The 12,264-nt window shown below is 41.6% G+C and overlaps 1 protein-coding gene across 3 annotated transcripts in view; it reads right to left on the bottom strand.

Moving 5' to 3' along the window:
* sox13 (SRY-box transcription factor 13) overlaps positions 1 to 12,264 on the bottom strand; it is a 47,684-nt gene that overhangs the window by 16,844 nt on the left and 18,576 nt on the right. For 2 of the 3 annotated variants that reach the window (XM_005726666.1, XM_005726667.1), the window contains exons 2-4: positions 3,053 to 3,269; positions 2,815 to 2,917; positions 1,029 to 1,115 (exon numbers count right to left, since the gene is read on the bottom strand). In XM_005726666.1, the coding sequence (XP_005726723.1) occupies positions 1,029 to 1,115; positions 2,815 to 2,917; positions 3,053 to 3,268 (406 nt within the window). In that variant the 5' untranslated portion in view covers position 3,269. Of the gene's footprint in view, positions 1 to 1,028; positions 1,116 to 2,814; positions 2,918 to 3,052; positions 3,270 to 10,307; positions 10,374 to 12,264 lie in introns of those variants that run through there. The other variant, XM_005726668.1, reaches the window with a different exon arrangement.

The following is a 12,264-nucleotide window of genomic DNA, read 5'->3' as shown; positions in this document are numbered from 1 at the left end:
GAAAGATTATAAATATACATAATATCATTAAACGATTCAGCGATTCTGGAGGATTCTCTGTGTACAAGAGACAAGGCAGGAGGCCACCTCTGAATGCTCGTCTATCTTCGGGCCTTCTGAAGCTGGACTGAAGCAAAGCGCAAAACTGTTGTTAGATCAGACAAATCGAAATTCTGAAAATCACAAATGCCACTTCCTCTGGTCTAAAAATGAGAAGGACCATCCAGCTTGTTATGAGCAAGCAGTTGAAAAGTTTGCATCCCTGATGGCACAGAGGTGAATTTATCAGTTTGCACATCTGGAGAGGCACAACTAATGCCTCCAGGTGAAACAAAAAATGCTGAAAAGAAGACCCGGGGCTGCCAAGCAGCTAGAGTCTGCTATCTCTCTGCTCAGTTCTACCAAGTGGTAAACATGGTGTAGCAAATGTGGGTTTATGATAATCATTACATTCATGTGCAAACAAATACTAAAAAAAGGGATCAAATAATTCAGTGAAATGATTGAGATAACAGCAGCACACATGTGCTGTGAGTGTGGTTATATCAGTGAGACGGGCGCAGTGACAGCCAGCACTGGATTTCACTGGTGTGTGTATGTGTTATCACTGTACATATGATAAATATTACATTGTTAACCCCAGAACACACACACGAGTTTTGTAACGCCATCACTACACTTTGTCCTTAATGTAAATATGTAAGAAAAATTTCCCCTTGTGGGACAATTAAAGGATTATTCTATTGTATTCTATTCTATTCACTTTCGCATGGGTGAAAATTTAGGGTTAATTAAGCCTTCACACACACACTGGTTATGCTTTACCTTTAAAAAGAGGTAGAAGAAGAAATATCTACATATCTTCCATCTAAATGTCAAACCAATGGTTTGCCACATGCTGCTGTATGCACCAAGCTGTTATATATGATGCTTTTAAATTGATAAAACAAATGAGAAATAGAATAGAAAAGCTGCAATTCATACGGTCTAATTGTATATGTACAACATTTGTAGTGTTTGAAACTAACCTTTCAGCTGTCCTGACCCCACTGTGCTTTTATCCAGGAGTTTGTCCTTCCAGTCAGCATTCAGCAGCTTCTCAATGGTAGGCATCACTGTTAAGAGAACACAAATGGTACTCAGCGGGACCGCAGTGGGCAGCAGTAGATGGCGTGAAAAATATATTCTGTCAAATAAAATACATCTAACACTAAACTACTTTCTGAGCCTCTCTTCTGCTTTTCTAATGGCATTGATTGAAGAAGACGTTTGAGGTGTCGAAGGGCAGAGGTTGTTTGTGCATCAGGGAGAAGTTCTGAGTGTTTGAGTGGATCAATATTTGGACAGAGAACAATTCAAGGTCAGTGACTGGAGCAAATTTGAGAAAGATTTAAGGCAAGGAGTGCAGGCTGGTTAAAGACTAGAGGGCAACGAGAGTCTTGCACGCGGCTCAGAGAGAAGCCCTTCACTCCCTACCAAAGAAATTGAACACAATCACATATACAAAAAAAAAAAATGCCCCTGAACTCGTTCAGGAATCCAAACAACACCCCCGCTTTGTGAGACAAACCATCACTTCCACACATCGATTTTAAGCAGACTGCATTGTTTAATGCTGAATAGCAGCAGAATGTAGCGCTCTCAAACACGTAAGATATGGAGTCATCAAAGTCTGAGATGGGAAAATTATATGGACGTGTGTGCGAGTAAGAGAGAAAGACTCCCACAGAAGGTAATAACACTGAGGTGCAGAAAAGAGAAAGGCTGAGGGCTGAATTGATACTGTCTGAAATCCAGTAAATACTGAGGCAAAACTGTTAAGTGCCAATCCGACTACATGCTAACATCCAAACAGCTTGGATCTAAAACGTTACTCTCAAGATACACAACTGACAATTTTAATGAACTTAAGTATTTATGCCTTCCTGAGCCTGGTTTTATATTAATAATAATAATTAATAATAATATATTATAAGTTTCTTCCTGTTAAAATTGAGTTCTTCCTTCCCACAGTTGTCTAATCCTGGTTTGGCTACTAACCGTACGACTGTTGCTGTAAACTGGCATTATACAAGCAAAACACACATTCAATATTTGCATAAAACACGAGTCAAAAATGACATACTTTACATGTCAGTGACTAAAGCTTGTTTTGCTAAGCTTATACCTTCAGGCCTCATGCTTGTAGGCATGCGTGACAATGATATCATCTAATTGTCGGTATCTGGCTGTCTGCGAGTATTTGTGCTGTCTCTTATAAAACTGGGAAAATATTCTTTGCAGAACATTTGTAAGTAAAATTAATGTATGTATAAAGTACTTTGCTAAATTGACTTAGCAAGTTTCAATGACTACCATTAGGGCCACCCTGTTAAATGAAATGCTCCTGGTAAATACTCGACATTCAACCCCAAATTGCTCCTAATAGCAGGACAGTTTCTTTCCTTCTTGGGAGGTTGACTTTGTTCTTTATTCCGATCCCTGTGAGCTGTTGCTACAGCAACAACAACTCTACTGGGGGTCTACAGATAAAACCAGCACAAGACATCAACCCATAATGGTACAGTCAGTCACCAAGTAAATTATAAATAAGAGTATGATACAAATAAAACTTTCTCTTGAGTTAAAAACAGCACGCAATCAAACAATCAAGAAATAATAAAACTAGCAATGAATCCTATAATTACATATTATTAATATGTATTCATTCAATAGGCTAATGAACATCAACACCATGGCAGACAGAACTGACTCTCGGTTTGCACCTCTGTGGTTGTAAATAAAGTTTTGAAATGGCGTTTGCTTTTGACAGACCTTCTTTCAAGTTGGATTGTCCCTCTGATCGATCATGCATCCTAGGTTCCTTCAGTCCCATGGGGCTCTGTCTGTGAGGCAGGTCCTTCCCTGGAGATCCCTCCTGTCAGGACAGAAAAGAGAACCTCAATTAAAATCTCACCAAGAACATGCAAATATACTTTATATTTTGATATACCAATCTATGACACATTGTTGACTTCCTAAAATTCCCTGTCATGCCTTTCGTAATCCTTACTGAAGGGGAGCGAGACAGTGGTGGGGTCAACTGGCGAGCCTCGAGGGGCTGAGTTCCTGACCAATCACGCGAAGGAGACGTTTTACGAAGTTCGCCGCTGGTATCCATTGCAGCCCCTCCCCCAGAGTCTTCACGTTCTACTTTGACACCAACGCCTGCCATGTTGACATCCCCACTGGAGTGAATGTGAAGTGCTGGAGGGCTGGGCTCAACCATTCTGTTGAAAGACAAAAAAAAATACACAATACTAGCTGTCATTTGGGTGTGGTGAGGTTTGGGCACTGGGTAATCATCTCCCAGTTCTAGATTTGGGAGTAAACATATTGACAGCAAAGAAGAAAAAATAATAGAAAATTTGTTGGTGGAAAATTTCATCCCTTGCTGTTCAGATATTTTATTTAGACTAAAGCTAAGGACGAAAAAGGAATCCTTAGAGGTGTGTCGGCAACTGGGCTAGAGACTCTTACAACTATGAAGCTTTATGAACGGTCATAGGGAAAATAAACAATATGGTCTTAAACAGAAGTTTGTAATCAAATACTGCTATAGAGCATGATTAAAGCAAAGAGGTGTAAGCTGTAAATAATAAATAATGAGTACTATGAGCATTTATACTGGATACCAACACTTATGCGATCTTTTACTCCAAAAATAATTCGGTTTAGCTGTTTCCCCATTATTTTGATTGCTGTTACTTTTACAGGCATGCACACAAATATTCTACCTCTCAGATAGCCAAACCATTTGGTTGCCATTTAGGGTTTTGGATATTCATTTTTGTTCGTTGGTTTGTTTTGTGACATTTACAATGTCAGCTATTCTGCCTGACCTCCGTCAGCACCCAGTCTCTCCCAATGCTCATCAGGCACATCTTCCAAGCCCAAAAAACAGTATCAGGACAGCCTTACACATCAGTAGTACCTCACATTATCCCTCCAAGGTTTAAGTCATCATTAGTGATATCCCTAACCCTAAACCCTGACTCTAAGCAATCGAAATATGTACTTTTTTATTACTCTTGCAAGTTTTAGCATATCTAAAATTTTAAGAAGGACTTTTGTAAAAAAGAAAAAGAAAAAAAAGATTCTTATTGGTTTTCCATAATTAGATACAATTTGCTTATATCCTGCTTATAACTTAATAATTGCTACAAATAGCTAAATCAATGTGTGACATTTCTGCCTCTTAAAGGAAACCCTAATTTTGAGGTGGTAAATTTAAGAAAAAAAGGTGACTCCTGAATTCAGTTTTGAGAGTTAGGTGGTGGTTGTGTTAAAGTGTGTGTGTGTGTGTCTCCCTCAGTTTGTGACAGTGAATAATGAGAGGTTATAGGGGAGGGAGACAGACAACGCCTCAGTGAGGAAGAAAAGCAGAAAACTGAAGAGGGGACAGGTTGAGTGAGAGAGGTTTGAACCAGAGTGAACTTGAACAAATCAACTCAGGGTTGTGTGCATACGTGTGTTATTTCCCAGCTCTACAGCAGGAGGAAAGAAAAACACAGCAGACAGCAGAACAAAACAAACAGAACACACAAGGGCAAAAAGTGCACATATATATAAAGAGGCAGAAAAAAAGCCATTGTTGGAGCCGGGGAACAAAGGAAGCCGAGACAATGGGGGAGAGGCTGACAAAAGCCGCCGGCCGCAGGAAACAGGCCGGATAACAATGCCAGCGGAATGTGCCGACCAACTCAGGAACATGGCAAAAAAAAAAAAAAAAAAGCGCCACCGTTCTGCGGAAAGCATAATAATGATTAGTGCCCCCCCCCTTAGCTTGCACACTGTGTTTCCAAACAAAGCCACCTGTCTGCCAGAGTCCAAGACTCCAAACCTCAGTGATGTATATGCATGCGTTTGTGTGTCTGTGTGTGTGTTAAAAGCTACAAAACACAGGTAGAAACGTTGTGCACCGAACTCAGCTGCCATGTGGTCACAGAAGAGTTGTTTACAGTCTGATTTTAGCTCCAAGTAATGGATAGAGAGTGCAAGCATTTGCAGGAACGTCCGTGAAGTCTGTTTGTTTCCTGAGACCACAAGGACTTGTCTGCAGATAATTTACATCGCAATGCACCAACTACACTACGCTCCAGGTGGCAGATTTCAAAGAACTATAACAGGAATGAATAATTGGCCGTCAGCTGTACATGTCTGCAACGGAGCATAATTCAGGTGAAAAACTCAATGGGTGCAGTTGCTCTGCAGTTGGTACTAGTCCAGCAAGCAACATCAAGCAAATCTAAGGTTATTATGTGGTGCAAGAATAACCACAGAAAACTATTGAGATACTTTGTCTACTGGAATAATGTTTAATTTAATCTTCAAGGAAATTGGCAGAATAAACAGCTAAACACTTGAATTTCACTCACTACTATGAGCTTGTTTTTTTAGGAAATCCTGACAACTAGATTAAAAAATCTTTAAAGATTGATATTTGTCTTGAACTATAAATTCAGTTCGTCGATAATAAATGCCACACTTGTAATTTTCTCAGCAGATGACGTGGATTCCTATGACCTCTTGAGAAAGGATAATGACAACTTGGACCAACTTGAAGAGGGCGATTTCCCTTTGCAATTCTACAAAGGCTGCAGTGTCAACCCTGTAAAGTGAGACACGTCCCTTACTTACCTGATGAGTTTAATGAACATATTTTGTTTATGAGAACACCAGCTCAACAGTTACGCGGCCCTCTGGGAACACTCCCGAAGCTCCTGACCGGCCCCTCTGCCAACGCCAAGCAACATGAAAAACACATTTCCAGCACTCTAGGAAACACACAGTAATGTTGTTGGTGCATTTTAACACAAACCCACCTGCCTGGCTAGGCTCTAAACCTGTGTGAATGTGTGTGCATTTATGACTCGTTGTGTTTTCAAATCACAAAGCGATAAAAGAAAATCTAATTTACACAGCTGACGGTAACTAAAAAGCACAATAAACACACCTGCAAGCAGGGGGATCACCAGCAATTGAACTCATTTGATGCCACCTGTTTGATTACTCTTGGTTTAAAGATGATATCACACTCATTTGTATATCTTTCATATTAAAAAAACAACAACTGTGATTTTGCTTCAAATTTTACTGCCTGATTGCATTTGTTATCTGTCATATTTGGGAAAAGTTACCATCAGCTTCAAACCCACAACACTGTTCATCAGCCTAATCCTGTTTGACGTCTGCTTTTAGCTGTGGTGTGTAGTTTTGTAGGGTGTTGGGAAGGAACGATTGTGGAGGGATGGAGGTGGGAAACTGTTATAAGCGAAAACCGCAGCAGTCACCGTCCATGTGGTGGCGAGGGGCTGATTGCCGGAAGAGAGGGGGTTGGAGGGTTGTGCGCAGGCGGCAGTGGCAACATACCGAGCTGAGTCCCACACAGCAAGTTATTCCTGGGTCTTCCCTTCACGTTCCACAGGGGCTGGACCGCAGAGCTGCCACAGGTGGCTTTCACACGCCTCTGCACATACTCTGTGTGTGTGTGTCACCAAGTGCAGAGGTATGCACAGAATCTCAGAAGGCCGCACTGTTGTTGTCAGCGAGGAATGTGCGTCCAGGTGCAAGCATTTTTACAAGCACAAAGGTACTTCAAAAACAATACAATTTGTGCCTTAGGGTGAACAATGCAAACCAGTCAAGGTTATCAGGTTATCGCTTGCCTTCACATCTCTCTCTAGTTAAACACACACTTAGCCTATCTGTACTGACTGCACCTACGTGGAACCTGACCTTGTGCATACATGTATATATGCGGTGTGTTGCATGACTTGAAAAGCACTGGCTTCTTCTAAGGTTATCTGATTGAGGCCTGTTTTTCAACCACCTACGGTGTTATTCAGCTTTTATAGGCGCTCACCACATGCTGCTAAGAAATCACAATGAAACAGACCTCAGAGCAGCCAAGAGTTGTTTTTTTCACGTTTACTGAAAAATATTCCAATTATAGTTATATAATAGACATGGACATGATGATGTATAGACTTTCAGCTTTCATTTGAGGGTACCCACATTCAAATGGGAAGAAGGTTTTAGGAGTTTCAGCTCCTTAACATGTGCCACCCTTTTTTTTTTATAGGCAGGTATGGGCAATTCCTTTGTTATGTCATTATCAATTAAGCAGTAAAAGGCCTGGAGTTGATTTGAGGTGTGGTGCTTGAGTTAGAAGATTTTGCTGTGAACAGACAACATGCGGTCAAAGGACCTCTGCATACAGGTGAAACAAGCCACCCTTATGGTAAAATGGTAAATGGCCTGTATTTATATAGCTCTTTACTAGTCCCTAAGGACCCCAAAGCGCTTTACATATCCAGTCATCCACCCATCACACACTGGTGATGGCAAGCTACATTGTAGCCACAGCCACCCTGGGGCGCACTGACAGAGGCGAGGCTGCCGGACACTGGCGCCACCGGGCCCTCTGACCACCACCAGTAGGCAACGGGTGAAGTGTCTTGCCCAAGGACACAACGACCGAGACTGTCCAAGCTGGGGCTCGAAGCGGCAACCTTCCGATTACAAGGCGAACTCCCAACTCCCAACTCTTGAGCCACGATCGACCCTTAAGCTGAGAAAACAGAAAAAAACCCTTCTGAGAAATTGATACAGCATTGATACAGCGTTTGTTACATTCTAAGAAAGACAGAAAGCACCGATGAAGTCAGCACCACAAAACACAATTCTGGAAAAACATCCTTTGGATAGATGGAACCAAGGTTAACCTCTACCAGAATGATGCCAAGAAAAAAATATGGAGAAGGCGTGGAACAGCTCATGGTCCAAAGCCCAATGGCTTGGGTGTGCATGGCTGCCAGTAGCACCAGGACACTAGTGTTTATTGATGATGTAGCACAGGACAGAAGCAGCCGAACAAATTCTGAGGAGTTCAGAGACATACTGTGTCTGACTGATTGGGCAGTGTTTCATAATAAAAATGGACAATGACCCAGAACATACAGCCAAAGAAACCCAGGAGTTTATTAAACCAAAGAAGTCAAATATTCTTGAATGGCCAAGTCAGTCACCTGGTCTTAACCCAAATGAGCATGCACTTGTTGATGACTAAACTTTAGGGTTAGGCCCACAAACAAACAGCAACTGAAAGCTGCTGCAGTAAAGGCCTGGCAGATCATTAAAAAAGAGGAACACTGCACAATGCCACTGCTGTACTTCTAGAGTTCTAGGGTTCTTGGCCCTCAGGGTCCCCCCATGCAGTGCTCCGAACGTGATTTAAGCGTCTGCCAAATGCTGATTGGTTGACAAGGAAGAAGCGTGAAAAAACGTTAAAGGTCAAAAGTACAGCATGAAAAGCACAGACAGTGGCTGCAGTGGACACTTTGCATAGTTTAATTCTTTGTTCCACTTCAGCTCTTTGTATGTTAGAACGTCACTTTTCGCTTCAGCAGTTTGACAGACCAACAGTGACACAAGCAAGAATAGCCCACGGACTGGCTGAACGACATACTTTGTTCACTGACGGCCAGACCGACCATCCTTAACTATCTACACACTATGAGCAAGCTCCTCTTGCTGAACCATAAATTGACTGGAGACCCGAGAAGTTGCATACTTTGCCTTGTGGCAAGTTGCATCTCTTGGTAACATGCTAGCTAAGCAATTTTACATGTTGATAGCTCTTCTTTGTGGACAAAAATATTAAATAATTATATTAAAGAAAGTATTCTATTTCTATATCTGCAAGTTATTAACTTAACCTAACTGCTTAGAAAACAAGCAACTGCAATTTTTGCTAGCCAAAATTAAAGAGACGTATGATTCCACCTAGCTAAACAAACTAGAATAAAGCTAGCCAGACCTAGCGTTAGCTGATAACTACCACTAGCTCTGGCTAGCTTTGTTATTAACTAATAATTCCTAGCTCTAGCGTCATTAAAATACAATCACATTCGACAAAACACGTAATTAGTCTCTGACAGGAAGGATTCGGGGAGTTGATCCTCTGAAAGCAGACCACAGTGGCCTCGCTATCCAACCACAGTCATGGCTGCGCTGTTCCAGGACTACCCGCTGCGAGCTGAGCGCTCCCGCCACAACAGACAGGGAGGGGCTGGAGAATGACAGGGAGAGAGCATACCTCTGTCCTCTGACAAAAATGGCCTCCTTTCCTTTGAGCACTCAAAACACTGAAACGTTATACTTCCCATGACACAAGAATCACTTCACACAAAACCTTCAGTTACCCAACAAGTTGTAACATGTAAAACCCAACATTTCCCCCCAGGAGGCTTGGCAATGCAAATCCCTTCTGTTGTTCTCCCTTTCTTTTCTTTTCTTCCTTTGTTTCTTTATTCTTTTCTCACCGCTTGTTTTTCTTTTCACCTTACCCCTCCCAACAAGAGCAGGCTGCTGGGTTTATATCGTCCTTGTCGCTTTCTAACTGCTGCCTGAGGCAGAATAGCACAGAATGCACAATAGACGTAAGAGAGAGTGCCAGGAGCCATTCTCAGCAGTAGCGAGCAGCAGGATAAAATGTTAGACATCTAAAGCAGCCTACTTGGTGATAAACAAATAAAGACATTCTCTTTGTCGGTAGTGAGACTGACAGCTGTAATGGCAGAAGGTTCCTTCTGCCAAATGCAAAAAACAAAAACACAAAATCACTTACTTATACTTGGCTCAGGCACAAGAATCTATCAGGTCAAAAACAAAAAAACAAAAAAAATGCAACAAACAAAGAAAAAGGTAAAATAACTCAGACCCTGATCTGCACGAGTTTCCGTAGCCAGTTTCATCTCTGAAAAACAATCGCATTCAGGAAATTTTCTCACTTGTTGTTCAATTGTCAGCGGTGTCCCATGACCGAACTCACACTATAAGTTTCCAACCTGCTGTGCAGTCATGTTAAGACAAGTGCGAACCAATGTATAAATAAGTGTTTGTGGATATGTTTTGCAGCTAGCACTATTTGATTAGGGATGATAAAACAATTTAGTGTTCCGCACCAGCTATAGAGCCAGTGTGCCCACAGGGCCTGGCTCGGCCTTATCACGGCAAGAGCGTCAAGCAAAACATTACTCAAGCAAACCACATCACCAGTTCAGTCAGTGGTTGTGCTTCATTAGTAATACGGAGCATTAAAAACACACATATTCATTTTTTTAAAGAAACATGCATCTCCTACTTTGATCAGTGTCTATTTAAAGGAAAAGCAAGACTGAATTAAAAGATGTTCACAAACACTTACACAAGCACACCTTGGACTCTCACCTATCCATCTACCCTCTGTAGCTGTCTGTACTGACCTGGTAGTGCAGAGTGGAAGCGAGGAGATCCAACAGCGCTCCCTGACTGGAAGAACTGGAAGAGATCTGCTGACACAGGTCATAGTGAGTGTTTCTCCCTCACCGGTAACGCCTGTCTTTTCTACTCTTCTGTTACCTCTGACCAGCCCCCCCCCCAAGAGGGGAAGTACAAAGAGCCTGTTCAAATCCCATCGTATAGCCGCCGTGTTTGCATAATTAGCATGCTGTTTGCAGGTAACCTTTGCTGCTTACAGACGTGCATGACACTGATCGGACCTCAACCAGCCAACAGGTTTGATTGCGGTGTGATAAGCACATTCACGGGCTTTAGACACTTTCGAACACAGTCGGCTTTATTCTAGGCTTTTTATGATTTCCAGGATGTGTGGCGGGGTGGAGGGGTGGGGGGACAGAAAAATGCCGGGTGGGTGGTTGTAAAGGTAAGGGAATAAGGCAACCGGTCACAACGAATCAAAGAGACAAGCAAACGATTTTAAAACGAAGCAAAAAAAAAAAATCTTTAAAAAATCTTTACCCTACTATTTACCAAAAACTTTTTAATCAAAGCTCCGATTGCTTTATCGTGATCAGATCATTTGATAAAGCACAAATTTCAACATTTTGATGTACAATGCAGTATTATAAAGCCCCCTCCCTCACTGTTACCTCTCATTTTACATTGTTGGATGTAGTTTGGTCTCTGACTCCTGCGTGCAAGTGGGGAAAGGAGCTCCACAATTAGTTGCCGTAAGTGCACAGTGGTGTATAGTGCAGAGGTAATCTGATCGGACACGCTCAAGCTGAAAATGTAGGGAATTCTGGTGTGATGCGAGATACAATATCAGCCAGTTTGGCAGCGCTGCGAGAGTAGTTTTTTGAAGAAAATAAGTAAAGCTTCAGTGAGGTAACAATGTTTAGTCAACTATGTTGTAAATAGATACAAGTAAGCAAACGCACCTTTATGATGTTCCACAAAGGTTACATGGGAGACACACATGATTTTACTTGCCCTCTTTTGTTCCGAGCACTAATTATCTCCTGAAAGATAACAAGAAGCCGTTCCATGTGGTCCATATAGCAACGTGATGATGTTTGTCATTGTGAAGAGAAAATGTGTCGTTAATAAGAACCTCTGCAATGCCATGTGTCTGTCAGCGTAAACAGTTAAAGGTGCTGGTGGGGATTCAACCTCAAAGGAACTGGATACTCAGTTATTTCCCAGCACAGAATAGTTCTTGTTCTACTTGTCCCGTCAGGCATGTTACTTTATTCTTTACATTAGGCGCTGACTACAGCCAAAGTGAGCCATTAAGCCATTATGCTGAGGTGCATCGTAAACACGCCGTGTTTCATGACCTGTGAGTGGCCAGTACCTTTGTCCATATAGTGTATTATGACTTGATGTGAGGTACAGAGTATCTAGAAAGTTTGCACTCATGCAGCTTATGGATGCATGGCAGTGTTTTCAGAAATTTTATCACTCAGTCCGTTCATCTAAATATAATCATCCCTGACTTGAGAAAAAGAAAATAAACATCTCAATGGCCTAAGGATGAAAAATTCAAACTCTAGAAACCAGTGGATGATGTCAGGTGAGCAAGAAAAAAACGAAGACATGTACTGCAGCTTATTGTGAGCATTCCTTTGCAATTTGTCTCACAATTGCAAATCACACTTTAAACTCCTGAATTTCAAACATACACACAGTTTTACTTGACTTACACACCTTTTCAAGCTCTACTTCTCTGGATCTCCAACAGTTTAAGTCACTTTTATTTAACACTACCTGGCTGCTTTCACATTCAAAAGCTGCTTTTCAATCACATTTCAAGGCCGTCCAACACAACACTTGTACTGAACACTTGTAAGATCGCGCTGAGAGATGAGGTCTCAAAGATTTGTGAGAGTATGTTTTGGTCTTGGATTTTTTTTTATTTTTTTTTTTATAAATATTGGA

Source organism: Pundamilia nyererei, unplaced genomic scaffold (genome assembly GCF_000239375.1).
Source record: "Pundamilia nyererei isolate P.nyererei 1_Seehausen unplaced genomic scaffold, PunNye1.0 scaffold00021, whole genome shotgun sequence".
Classification (NCBI taxonomy): domain Eukaryota; kingdom Metazoa; phylum Chordata; class Actinopteri; order Cichliformes; family Cichlidae; genus Pundamilia; species Pundamilia nyererei.
Note: the sequence above shows the minus strand (reverse complement) of the source record. Positions and strands in the feature narration are given on the sequence as shown.